At 45.7% G+C, this 12,853-nt stretch overlaps 1 protein-coding gene across 2 annotated transcripts in view; it reads right to left on the bottom strand.

The window, feature by feature from the left end:
• The window catches only part of LOC138246665 (carcinoembryonic antigen-related cell adhesion molecule 16-like), a 207,751-nt gene that overhangs the window by 54,924 nt on the left and 139,974 nt on the right, over positions 1 to 12,853 (bottom strand). For both annotated transcript variants that reach the window (XM_069201410.1, XM_069201411.1), the window contains exons 8-9: positions 5,323 to 5,442; positions 1,138 to 1,162 (exon numbers count right to left, since the gene is read on the bottom strand). In XM_069201410.1, the coding sequence (XP_069057511.1) occupies positions 1,138 to 1,162; positions 5,323 to 5,442 (145 nt within the window). The remainder of the gene's footprint in view (positions 1 to 1,137; positions 1,163 to 5,322; positions 5,443 to 12,853) is intronic.

Below are 12,853 nucleotides of genomic sequence, written 5' to 3'. Positions count from 1 at the left end.
TGTCTGGGTTCCATGTCATTCAGATTGAGAGAGGCTCTTTTATCTGCACTCACCATGCACTCTCAGTTCTGGTTCTCATGGTTTTAGAGCAAGGGCTCTGTTCTTCTAAGCCTGAGCTAGCTTCCCCTCTACGACCTCCTCTCAGAGTCAGTCTGCCTGGGATACCACTCAGGCTTCTATGTCTGCACCTTTGTTAGAGAACTTTACAGTAAATGTGCTGGTGATGACTTAAGTACTAATAGAATTTTTAAGAACTGTATTTAGAAGCTGACACATAAAACTGGAGAATAGAAAAGGTGAAACAGCCTATATCACACTCCAGTGGTATAACGAAGGATGAAATTCAAAGCAAAGAGAAGTTGTTATCTTCTCTCTCTTTATTTCATCTGCTTGACTAATGAATTGAAAACATACACTTGCGGGTATGACGAAATAGACAATAAATGACCAGGAGATGTGTATTTTGCTCAATCATGCACACACTAGAGCTCTTTCAAGGCAAAAATGCAATGTTGTATTGAAATTCAGTAAAGTGTGGTGTGAAATGAAGAGGATTGATTAATCCACTTGAATCTCTAACAAAGTGACAGTGACCTACAGGATCTTCATTGTGATGGAACAGTTGGTAATTATTTAATAAAGAACATATGATGCAATGCCTCATGGGGCACATTATTTTACTGCAGGGGAGTTCTCTCACTGGCTCACTTGACATGAGGTGAGGTCACTTCATTATTAACTTATCTTCACTCTTGGCTCCACTGTTAGGTATTCAACTGTCACTGCGCAAGATCACCCAACAGAAAGAGGTTGGGGGTGGTCCTGCCAGTAACAGGTCCCATCTTGACACTGCACCACACACCCACACACACACACACACCACACACACAGACACACAGACACACACAGACACCGGCACACACACACGGACACACACATACACACACATGCAGACACACACATGCACAGACATACACCCACAAACACACACAGACACACACACATAAAATGAAGAAGATTGGAGGGAGAGAATAGATGTGTCAGTTCAATACAGAAAGAACCAGATGTTTCCACAAGTGACTGAACTTGAGCAATGAATGAATACTGTCTGAAGGGCTGAGTTATAGAGACTCTCACCTGTTCTTAGTTTCTGGCACTTTATCTGCAGAAAGAATTTACATAGTTAGAGTGGAATATCCTTCAAGTGCCTGGGTGGGAAACAACTAATGATACAGAACACTACATAACATACACTAAATAATACACCAAACACACACATTCTGTTGGCACAAAGAGGGAGTTTCTGCTCATCCTTGTGTGTCACAAGAATAGTAGAAGAATCTAGAATTATTTACTCATTGTCAAGGGCAAATGAGTCTAACTTGGAATATATTGAAGTACATTGAAATGTATTATGGATTGAAATGCACAAAGATTCATTTCCGTACTACTATTAAGGCCCTGATTACGAGCATAAGTGATATTTATTGCACCTGATAGATACCATAACACTGGGTATGTTATTTATTGGGTGCAATAAATAGCACCTATTATGACTGTGAGGGAATTACACAGTGATTTTGAGGTTTAACATACCAAAACGCACGATAACAGTAAATAATGTATGCTTTTCCTCTGGTAAATTTGACAGGTTTGCCCTGCTGAAATATAATGAAGGTTGAGGTATTTAACACATCTGATATTTATTAAATACTTTAAATATAGCCAAGCTCAAAATTTCAGCTCCTGCACCAACAGGGACATATTCAGGGGCCTTTAAAGTAAGGCATTATTGGATATTTGAGACTGAAGAGAAGATGAGGAACATGACAAACAACCCCACATTTAAGGAAAGTATTGTGAATTCTTAACTTTTGAAGGTCTAGCTAAGCATTTTATTTCATTTGATAAAATCCAGCTCCAAAGAGGAACAGCAAATTAAGATTTATTTGGGAATACCATGCAGATTTTGGTGTCAAAACATATGTGTGGTAATTCAAGTTATCTCATAACTCACAACTAAGAATAAGCCATTAAGAAATGCCTGAGGTTGAAGTGGCAATCAGGGGCGGGAGGGACTCTTCTTACTCTTGTAAATTGCTATCAATTCATTAAAAAAAATTAGAAATGACGATGTTTTGTAATCACACTGTGAACTGTGTTTGATTATTTAATTTTGCTACAGTAACTGTTTTCATGCTATCCTGTTTCAAATAGTTATTTTGAAATATTTTCAACTTTTAAATGTTATCTGTTTTCCTATGTCCCTCTCACAGAAGGGAGTGTGCAGTAGCACCAACAGTGCATTCATGTGCACTGTAGCAAATCATTTGGACTGATGTAGGACAGTGCTCCTCAACCTTTTGACTTTACTGGAACCCGGGGTACCCCACTGAATCATTATTGGAATCCAAGGACCCTCCACTTTAGCATTATGGGAACCCCGGGTCCCCCACTGAATCATTTCTGGAAGCGGGGGGCCCCGTCCTGAACACTGTCGTTGGTTTGAACCACAAAAAATACAGTAACAAATATCCATCAAACACATACACAAATTATAACATATTTTATTTAATTTGTAAATAAATATAAATTAAAAATACACAATGTGATTTTAATAGAAGAGTTAGAGCTTTTACAAATTTAAGTGAAGCCTCACATCGTCCATACTATATTCTGTTTGATGCACCTGCTCTGCTCCTACGAATCAGTCTGGGAGACTAATTTAATTTTTAGCCTCCAAGTACAAATTTCTTGACATTGACGGTTTTAAAATTTTCAGTTGTACATTTAGCCACCTAATTTATATATACTTTATAAACAAGTTAATATTATTTAATTTTCTAAGCTATCCCGGGCACCCTGAGGACGTTGGGAACCCCTGACTTAGGTAATTGGAACAGCTCTGGACTCTACCCTACTTAAGATGTTGCCTCTGTCTGGAAGGCAATACACAAGGTTTCCTGCCAACAGAGGGCACAACAGAATGTACCTTCTCGGTCTCACCTTGGTATCAGTCTTCACAATGGATTCTGCGGAAGCGCGGGCGTTTGCTACTTAACATCCTTTCACAGAAGGCAAAATCTGCCCAAATTTGACTGATCATTGTGAATGCTCTGAACTCATGAACAGAAGCTGCTGCCCATGACTGAGATGGGATATAAGATGGACATCCACTATATGGAACTCCAAGACCAGCTTTAGCACGGTGGTGCCTCATTCTACAGTCTTTTTCTGCGCCGCCCCCCCCCCCTCCATGACCACCTCGTCAGATTTCCTTCCTAGTGCCCCTCATCACGACATAGCCTGTCTTTGACATACATGCAATTTTTTTAAAGTGCTACTCATAGTTCACTCACACTCAGTTTTGTGATCTGTATGGTACACTTTCTTTGCAGCAGGCACATTATCCCTCTGCTACTTCATGATGAATCAAAACTGCCACTAGGCAAAATTCTAATCTCTCACCAGCAATAACATTAATCACCAGAGTTATCTTGACATTTTTATAGTTGCTGAACTGGCACAAGGAAGTTCACATGCTTTTAAACCCATAAGTTATTTTTAAACACAGCACCCCCCCAACCAAACTCAGTGTTAGGTGCAGGTTGATGGGGTGCACCGTCCTAAAGTTGGCCTTATGGATCTCCATTGAGGCTGACCCGCTTGAACCCGCTGCAGTTCCTTCTGAATGTGTAGCTGAGCTCTCCCATTGTCCAAAGAGTAGGTCTAAGCCTGATCCCTGATGTAACGATGCTGGTCTGCCCAACTTCTGACCCTGCCAGTGTGGCAGCATTCAACCAGCACAGGGAGTGGTGTCAGAAGCCCTCTTTAGCCCCCAGAAGAGACCAGAAGTGACCTGCCCTAAATCAAACTAACCTAAGTGTTTAGGTCAATGGTGACTCTGCTGGGTGAGCACACTCACTCAGCGCTCACACATTTTTGGATCTTCACATATGTGCACTCTAGCCTCCATCGGCATGGCACAGACCATAGTGCGAGGGTGTCTGCATTGTTAGGTTTGTTTTGTGGAGGAAGGAGCACTATGGGCATATTACCAAGCCGCCTGCACAGCCTGCACATAGTGCAAACCCATATCTACGAGGTCACACAAAACCACTTTGCATGGCTTTTCATGGCCTCATAGATATGGGTTAAGGCAAAGCAGCGCAAATCGATGTGTTGCCTTACACTGCATCAGGAAGGAGTTCCATGAGCATTAAGGTGGGTGTTCCCATGCAACCCTCATGGATGTTTGGCACTGCTTCAGATTTACTTAATCATGCAAACCTTGGGCAGCTGAAAAATCTTACTCCTCTCAAGAGCAGGCATAATGACAAGAAATATTTTTATTTCACCTTGTTTGTTCCTCTTTCCATGTGTTCTGCATTTTGCAGCACATATAGAAAGAGGAAAACTCCTCTCTGGATTGTATTTGTGCTGGAAGGTGCCAGCAGAAACCATATGCTCTTCGCTTGATGTAGTGAGGATTGAAGTAAAATGGGTCTGGAATGAGTGGTCAACTGGATTAAGTATTGGTGCACACCAGAAAGGTGACACAGGTTTCTGAGCTCATTTGGAGTTTATCACCAGGGCTACAGCTTTCACTCTCTTGGTGGCAGACAGCCCACCGTGGCATGGGGACTGAGGGATTCATCATCATTGTTTACATTTTCCACAGTCAGAGCACTCATCATAATCACACATATGACTAATCTTTCCTTTAAAAATAGCAAACGATGTGCTCTGAGTATGACCACCACATTGTGCTGGGCATTGGTATATATTTCCTGTCTAGTATCTCATGACATACATGGTGGGTCAGACAGGAGAAAAGCTGGCAGATGTGGTGTTGGAAGTCCTGACATATTTACGTTGGGCTCTCAACCCCATGTGTGTCCGTCGTTGCTCTTCCACAAGGGTTTCCCACTTGTTGAACATTTGTTGGCTTCAAGGACACAAACACTGAACTGAAGCTCCTTGACCTCTACAGAATGCAGGTGATGCAAGGGGTGTTTGGACAGGGTCTGTGCCAATGTTTGAAAGATTTGCTCATACTCGCAATCTCTAACTGACTGAGTGAACCTCTCTTCCTTAAATTACACTCTACATACATACCCATACATGGAGTGTGCAGCTGTAGAACTGGCCTTAGTTAAGGGGAATATTTAGACTGTTGCCAGCAGACTCTCCAAGGAGGAAACCCATTTCCTTGAAAAAGAAGGAATCCTGCAATCATCTGGTTTAATACAAGTGCCAGACCTTGAACTTTCAGCTACCCCGTAACATGTCAGTCTCATCATCTTCTGAGCCCTTACTCACCTTTTGTTTTTCTCACAATGAAGAATATTGCGATTCCTATCAGCACCAGTAAGGCCACCACGCCAACCACAATGCCTGCGATTGCCCCAGCTGACAGCTGGTTAGTGATCTCAGGTGATACTGAAAGGAAAGAAGGAAAGAAGACAGTCAGCAAAGGCAAGCAAGAGTAAGGGGATTTTACCAGTTAATGTTGTGATGCAGTGTTGGAAGGTGGGTCTTGCACAAGTAATGGGTCCGCACTCGATCACCCACCACTGGGAACCAAACACCCCATTGTAGCGCTTCACTCTTATGGGGTAGCGTTGCAGAACAGTTCAAGGCTTACTCAAGGGAGGTGATGTGGGCTATTAATCGCCATTTTCGAGTACCCAAGAATAACAATAAATAATAGTTTAGTCTGTGCTTTTTCTGTTGATAAAGTGAAAGTACATTTATTACACACACACTACTCAATACTATGCAACAATTTACAAATATACACAAGTTGATGGAATTTCTTTTAGATGTCATTGCATAATCATTCTTGCCTCCGTCTGAGGGGAAATAGAATCCCACAACCCGATGGAAAAACATTGACTTCTATTTCACTGCAATATTTGACTATAACTTGGCATGAGAGCACCTAAATCTTGCAATAAAGTACATCTACTTTGATCAGTGATGGCTGTCAGTCTCATTACTCAAATAACATGAACAAGAACATGTGTATGCATGTTTGAATAATTGGTGCTGTTAGGATTACTTTCCGATTACTCTTGATAAATATTGTGTGACACCATCCTGCACCCCTAGAGTGTGCCTAGTCATATGAGCTTTCACAAGCCATACTTATGGTCTTCCTACTGGAACCACACCTTTTTAGTCTTGCTGTAAAATGTTAGCAATTACAGCATTTTGACCCAAGAGGGTACTGTTCCACCAACAAAGAACAGAGTTTCCAGCAGAAAAGTCCTGATGAATATATTGAACCCTTTGGGGGGTTATCATTCTCCTGTCTCACCCATCCTAGAGTGGGGACACAAATCCTTGCAATGGGGGAGGCTGAGCTGCTCCTGCAGGTCCCCCTACCAATGGGAATTCTGTTGGTGGTGATCCCTTCTTCCTGGGGCTAGCACAAGCTGGGTATGGAGCTGAGGAGAACGTTGTGCCTCGCAAGGCATTGTGGTGCATGGTGCATATTTGATGAGCAGCTCTCCAACTGTGCCAGGGAGAGCCACTTCGCTTTCATTTGCCATTTCTTCCTGTGGCCTTGCACGGCATTTCTCTTTGTGTGGGTGTGTCCAGTCCCACCCGGACACCCCCTGCATTGGTGTTTCTTCGGAAGGCAGCACGGGGAACCCACCCCGGCTGCCATTGTGTTTGGGGGGTTGGTTTCCACCCAGACGGTGATGCCTCTTCCGTGGAAGACAGCTTGTGAAGCACACCCCTGGGTGCTCTGGTCGGCTCCCCGGACTGCTGTGGGAGCCAGCACCCTCTTTTTGGACTGCCCGCTCCTGCTGGCAGACGTGCACAGTAGCCGTCTCCTGCCCTTTCCCAACAACAGCGCCGAGCACTGGGAGTGGGGACCGCAGGCCACCCAGGGGAGTGCACCAGCACTTTCCCCAGCCTTCCTGCTGCTCAGGGCCCCAGAGTTGGGTTCTGTCCCGGCCTCCATTGGTATCTTCACGAGGAGTGCAACGACATTCCCCAGCATTTTCTTCGGTGCAGAGACCCCGGGAAGGGCTCCGGGGCCTCTGGGGGAACCTTTACGGGGGCGTGACCGTGTCCCTTGTCTTCACTTCTGTGCGGGGTCCCAGGATGGGGTCTAGGGCTCAACTCGGCAGACTTCACTGGGGCGCAACAGCGCCCCCAGCTTCATCTTCACTCTCTGGCCCCGCCCACAGCCATCGGCCACCTTCACGGGGATGCAACAGCATCCTTCCATCGGCCCCAGCATGGGGTCTGGGGCCCCTTCTTCTGCTGCAAGGGGAGTGCGATGGCACTCCCCCAGCTCTTCTTCTTCTTGGGGGAAGTCCCCGGGCCCTGGCCCACCCCAGGGGAAGCATATCAAGCAGCAGTGAAGCCCCACGGACTTCAAAAGCCAACCTTTTTCGCTCAGAAAAAGGTCAAATGTCGCAGACCTTCCCACATCGCTATATCGACCCCAGGGCCGTTTCTGATGCCCTTGGCATCATTTTGCACCTGGTGGCGAGCCCTTGCCACCAGAAGCACTTTCATCAGGCCTCCTGGCCTAGAAGGTTCCCTCATTGGAAGGTGCCAGACCCACTGACTCCCTGCGCCAGCCTTTCATCTGGACGCCTTCCTTTTTTTCTGGGCTGCGTGCTCTCCTTGCACTAGCCCAGTCCAACTGCTCCTTATGTGGGGTAAGGGGCCAGCTTACCTGGGCCTGGAATGTGTCTCGCTGGGTCTGAAGTCATTCAGGGGCAGAGTCCTTGCCCAGTGGGTAGTCAGGGGGTTCTTCTTTCCAGTTGTCCATGATGCCCGTCTTCAGTCCCAGTGTTCTGCAGGGAAGCACAGCCAAGAGAGAGAGCCCTCCCCTGTGCAAGACCTTTCAAGTGTGTGCAGAAGTGACCAGCAGGCCTGCACCTCTGGACAATCCAGATGTACCACATCACTTCCTTTCCCCTGTCCCCTTCTTCGTGCAAAGTCTTTTGGAATAGCTCAAAATGGCGGCAGCCAGTAGTAACGCACACATGTGCTTTGAGAGTCTCAGCCCCTCCTCCCCAACATTCCTTACAGGGCTTCTCCAGCTGGCATTTGAAGATCAGCTGGCTGATTGATACAAGGCCCTGCTCGGGCAGCTAGACAGAGCAATACTGGGCCCTTACCTTGAGCTGAGTCAGAGAAAGATGTCATTCCTGGATGACCCATAAGTTGTACAACTATGCTTTTGTAACCTACTGCATTATTCTTTTCATACAGGTTACAGTGTACCTTGCTGTGAATCTGAAGTCTGTGGACCCTAGGGAACTGGAGTTGCGCACTAGGTCATACTTTTACATTGACATTTAATGGCAGTAAGCACACTGACAGTAAGCACACTGACATTGCCATTTAATGGAGTGTCCCTACAATGCAGAGACAGTAAGCACACTGTTGTAAAGTGCCCCTTTTTGGATGGTCACCCCCCTACACTTTCTGTTGTCAGATGCTGTCGTTTTCGACCTGTTAGTGTACTGAGCCTTGCTAACCAGGCCTCAGTACCAATGCTCTTTCCTTTAAAGTTAAGTCAAATTGCACAGGCCAATTGACAAGCACCTTTTCACCCCTGTAAGTCCCCAGCAAATGGTACCCAGGGCAAGGGTGGTACAGGGGGTACCAGGGCTGCAGCACTGATTGTGCCACCCCGGGTACCCCGAGTTAAAGATAAACGGCAGGACTGTCATGAAAGCCTGCACAAGCAGCTTGCTGCTCGAGTGAGACTCTGCCTGCACCAGACACAGGCTGGGCCCCTGTTACTGCCCATGGACAAGTCAGTCACCCCTCAGGTAGGCCCCCTCTAGCCCAGGGGGAAGGGTGCGCTGTTCCATGAGTAACGGCACACGTGCAGGAGCACATATAAGCCTGTGCTGGCATTTAAACTTCAATGCTGGCCCAAGTAACCGGCGGTCCATTGAATAACATGGGTTGGCATCTGACCTCTGCTCAGATGTTCAGCTCTGCAATGGCAAAGCCAAATCCTGCTGTGCTTGGTATCAAATACTGTGCTTTTTAACTCTGAACATGATGCCCATGTTTAGGATTAAAAAGCAGAAGCCCAGGCGGCACCCTCAGAGGATTCCCACCAAGTCACCCAGCCCTCCGCTGTTTTGGTGAGCTCTCTCAAGCCTCTTGCACAACATACAAGAGTCTGACCTCCTGCTGACCGTCTTAGCACCTTGGTAGGACGTAGGACAAAGGGCCTGAGCAGGAAGGAGGTCACACCTCCTCCCCTTCCAGGCTGGCTTGTGTGATAACATAAGGACAGTGAGCCTCAAAAGCTTCCCCCACCTCTGATGTACCAAGAGCTGGCCCCACCCGGGGAACAAAGACCTTCCTGCCCTGCCCGACCGGGCAGGTGGAAAATTAGTTATGCAGGAGGCGTGCACCTCCCTCAAACTAGACACACCTTTGAGGGTGGGCTAGGAGGTCTGCACAGCCAAGGAAGGGATTACATACTCCCACAGGAAGTTAACACTGCAGTCAAGTCTGGCTGCACAAAAGCTACAACGTTGGTTTTGGTGTCTAATTTTAGAATAAAAAGTAATCTATTTTTCTAAATTGGTTTTGGATTTCTTTTGAGTCGTCTCATTTACTTATCGTCCATGGTGGTAATGTGAAATGCTTTACACATGTTCTAAGTAGCCTAACTGCTCTTTGCCACACTACCTGGACTGAGCTAGGGCTTACCAAGAGTGAATCTGAGGCCCAGTACTGGATATTGTGTTTTGGTATTCCATGGTAAGACTATCTAGTCATACTATATAATACCTTCACCTTTCTACACACCCTGACTATCCCTCACATATGTACACCCATCTCACGAGGCCTACTCCTGGGCACCACCCATTCTGCATAGTTCCTTCTGCGCCAGGCTACCTAAGTGCAATTCTTGGGCTGTGCATGCCAGGAACCTCCCCGCGCAGCCCTCACAAAAGGCCTCCTACCCTTGCTGTGCCTTTGCTTAATAAGGCGGACTCAATAGTAAACACATGAAGTCCATTTCAGCATGAGTTTACTGTGGATGAGTCCCCAACCATGAGGCTTCCTCACAGTTGTATGATGGAACCATGCATGCCGGTATAACGCATGCCTTAACAACACAGTCAGAACCACGACCATGTAGTTTCCACATATGCCTTTACCATGCATGCCTTTACCACGCATGCCTTTACAACGAATTTCATTGTAAAAACATGCCTAGTAAAGGCATGTGTGGAAACGCATATGAAACGGCATGCGTGGTTCTGTCATGCAACCCCCCCCCTGCCCTGAGGCCCAAACCTAACCCCACACCTATTACCTAAACTGCCCAACTCCCCCACCTGCCACAGCCAAATAAAACAAAACTACCCTTAAACCTCCACCTGCCTTGAGCCCTAAAAAAACAAACTACCCCGATTTCCCACCCATGCTCCTAAAAAGTAAACTACCCCGACCTCCTCACCAACCCTGAACCCTAAAAAAAAACTATCCTGACCCCACCCCAGAAAAACTAAATTACCCCTACACCCCCATCCGCCCTGAGCCTTACAACCTTCCCTCAATAAGTAAACAACCCCAACCCCCCATCGCCCTGAGCCCTAAAATAAATAGTAACCTAACCCCACTCCCCCTGCTCCATAAACTAAAGTATCCCGAGCCCCCACCCACCCTGAGCCCTAAAAAAAAACTACCTGCCCCCTCACCCTGCCCCACAATACTACCCGACCCCCACCCGTCCTGAGCTCTAAAAAAACTACCCCAACTACACCCCTAAAAACTAAACTACCCCGACACCCCCACCCACTATAAGCCCTAAATCCTCCCCACCACTAAAAACTACACACCAACCCTGCCCCAACCCCACTTACCTCACCGCGTCCTCTTCTAATCCTTCCTCCTCTGCTCTTGTTCCTCCTCCCACCCTTCCCTAAACCTTGCCCCTCCACTTTAAAAATAAACTACCCCACCCCCACCCTAATCCCTAAATAAAACAAATACCTAAACCCCCCACCCCAGCCCCCCCCCCACTTACCTCAGCGCATCCTCCATGTCCTCTCCCAAACAACGCATGGCTTTTTCTGTACATAACTACGCTCTGCGTAGTTCAGCACATACATGGTTAAGGCACAGAAAAAGACATGCGCTGTTCACTCAATCGTGGTTATTCTTGCGTGGGAAACGTCCACCTCCTTAAGGACATATTGTTAAGGACGTTTCCCCTCCCTCACAGTAAAAGGTGAAAAACCAGGAAATCAAAAGTGAAAAATCAGGGCAGACCAGCTAGTCAGAACCATCTTCTCACATGCAGCACTTTGCATACAATTTTGCTGCATACTCAAATACAAGATGCACTCAAGTAGATGGATCTTTGGATCCAGCCTTGGCTGACATTGAAATCAATGCATTTCAATAACACAGAGCACATTTGGCTCCACAAAGATGGCATGGAGTATAAGACGTGTAAAATCTCAAAGGTGTGTTAAGGCATTAGCGGACTACAAATTCAAATCCTTAAATTAGTTGCAAATCAACAGGCAATATATGATTGCTTTAGTCAATACTTTGCAAGGCAATTCAAAATCATACATGCAAAGACAAACTTAAAAGTTGTCTCAAAATAAATGGAAGAAGACTTAATTTCTCATCAAGGGAATTCTCTAGTCAGCTAAGCTAGGAAGGTCAGGAACGTTGGGATAAGTCACACAGAATGTCTCAGCATGGCCTCCGAAAGGCTGTATCAAACTCAGTGCCACTTAAAGTACGGCCCAGGGCTGCATGCAGCCCACCTGATCTTTACATGTGCCCCCCCCCGGTCAGAAGCAGCAGTGTGGTGCTGTTTACTCGACTTAGCACTAAAATTAAAAAGATGTCAAATAAAGAGGCAGGATTGTATTTAGAGGTTAATTGTAGTTAACGAAAGGGCATAGCTAGTGTGTCCGGTGCCACTTAACTTTAGGAACACCCTCATTTATCAATACATCTTGCAACAAAAATATGAAAAAAGTCTCTTCAAAATTCAAAAAGTGTATTTCATTAACATGCACTATATTAACTCAGATTGTCAGTTCATTGAGAAGTATACTTTAAAAGTTAGAGTTTTTAAATATAAATTTATAAACATCACTTCATCCTCCACCCTGCCAACAATGCCAATAGTGAACTAAGAGGTAAGCCAGTTGTTTTGTGCATCTTTTTGGGGGCCTGGGTTGCTATTATACATGAACAACAGTAGAGTTTAATAAATCAAACACAGAAGAAGGTTTTGTGCAGCACACATCCTCAAGTCATGTGTTTCCAGATCCTCTTATATTTGATAATGAAGAAGAATGAGGGAAAGTAAAGCAAAACAATTGCCAAGGAACACACAACTTAGTTAAGTAGGGAAGCCAGGATTGATCTCAGGTTATCTTGGTCTACATTGTGCAACCCAATTCAGCCACTTGATGTACATGCTTTGCTTCCCCTACAACCAGCTGAACCACCACCCTGCTGGCATCAGTGCTGCCCTCAGTCATACCACAGACTGAACCCTTTGGCCACTAAGAAAATGTTTGCATGTGCCCATGATCTATATGAATCTAGTAAAACTTTGCTTTACAAGTAGGTACAGCATCCGCCTTAGGTAATAAAAAGTCAAGTAAAGCTCTCTGGGTAAGGGAGAAAGGTATATCCATTCCTAGAGAGCATCTGAATGGAAAATGTGTATCTAAACTATGCAAGTACAGCCAATGCGTTTCGTCCCAGAAACACTAGGACTTCTTCAGGGATGTCAAAAGCATAAAATACAGCAAACACTCTTTAACCTCGCAATGATTGAGAAAAATTATTTAGTTACAGTCGATGGCTG

This window comes from Pleurodeles waltl, chromosome 7, assembly GCF_031143425.1.
Source record: "Pleurodeles waltl isolate 20211129_DDA chromosome 7, aPleWal1.hap1.20221129, whole genome shotgun sequence".
NCBI classification, from domain to species: Eukaryota; Metazoa; Chordata; class Amphibia; order Caudata; family Salamandridae; genus Pleurodeles; species Pleurodeles waltl.
Note: the sequence above shows the minus strand (reverse complement) of the source record. Positions and strands in the feature narration are given on the sequence as shown.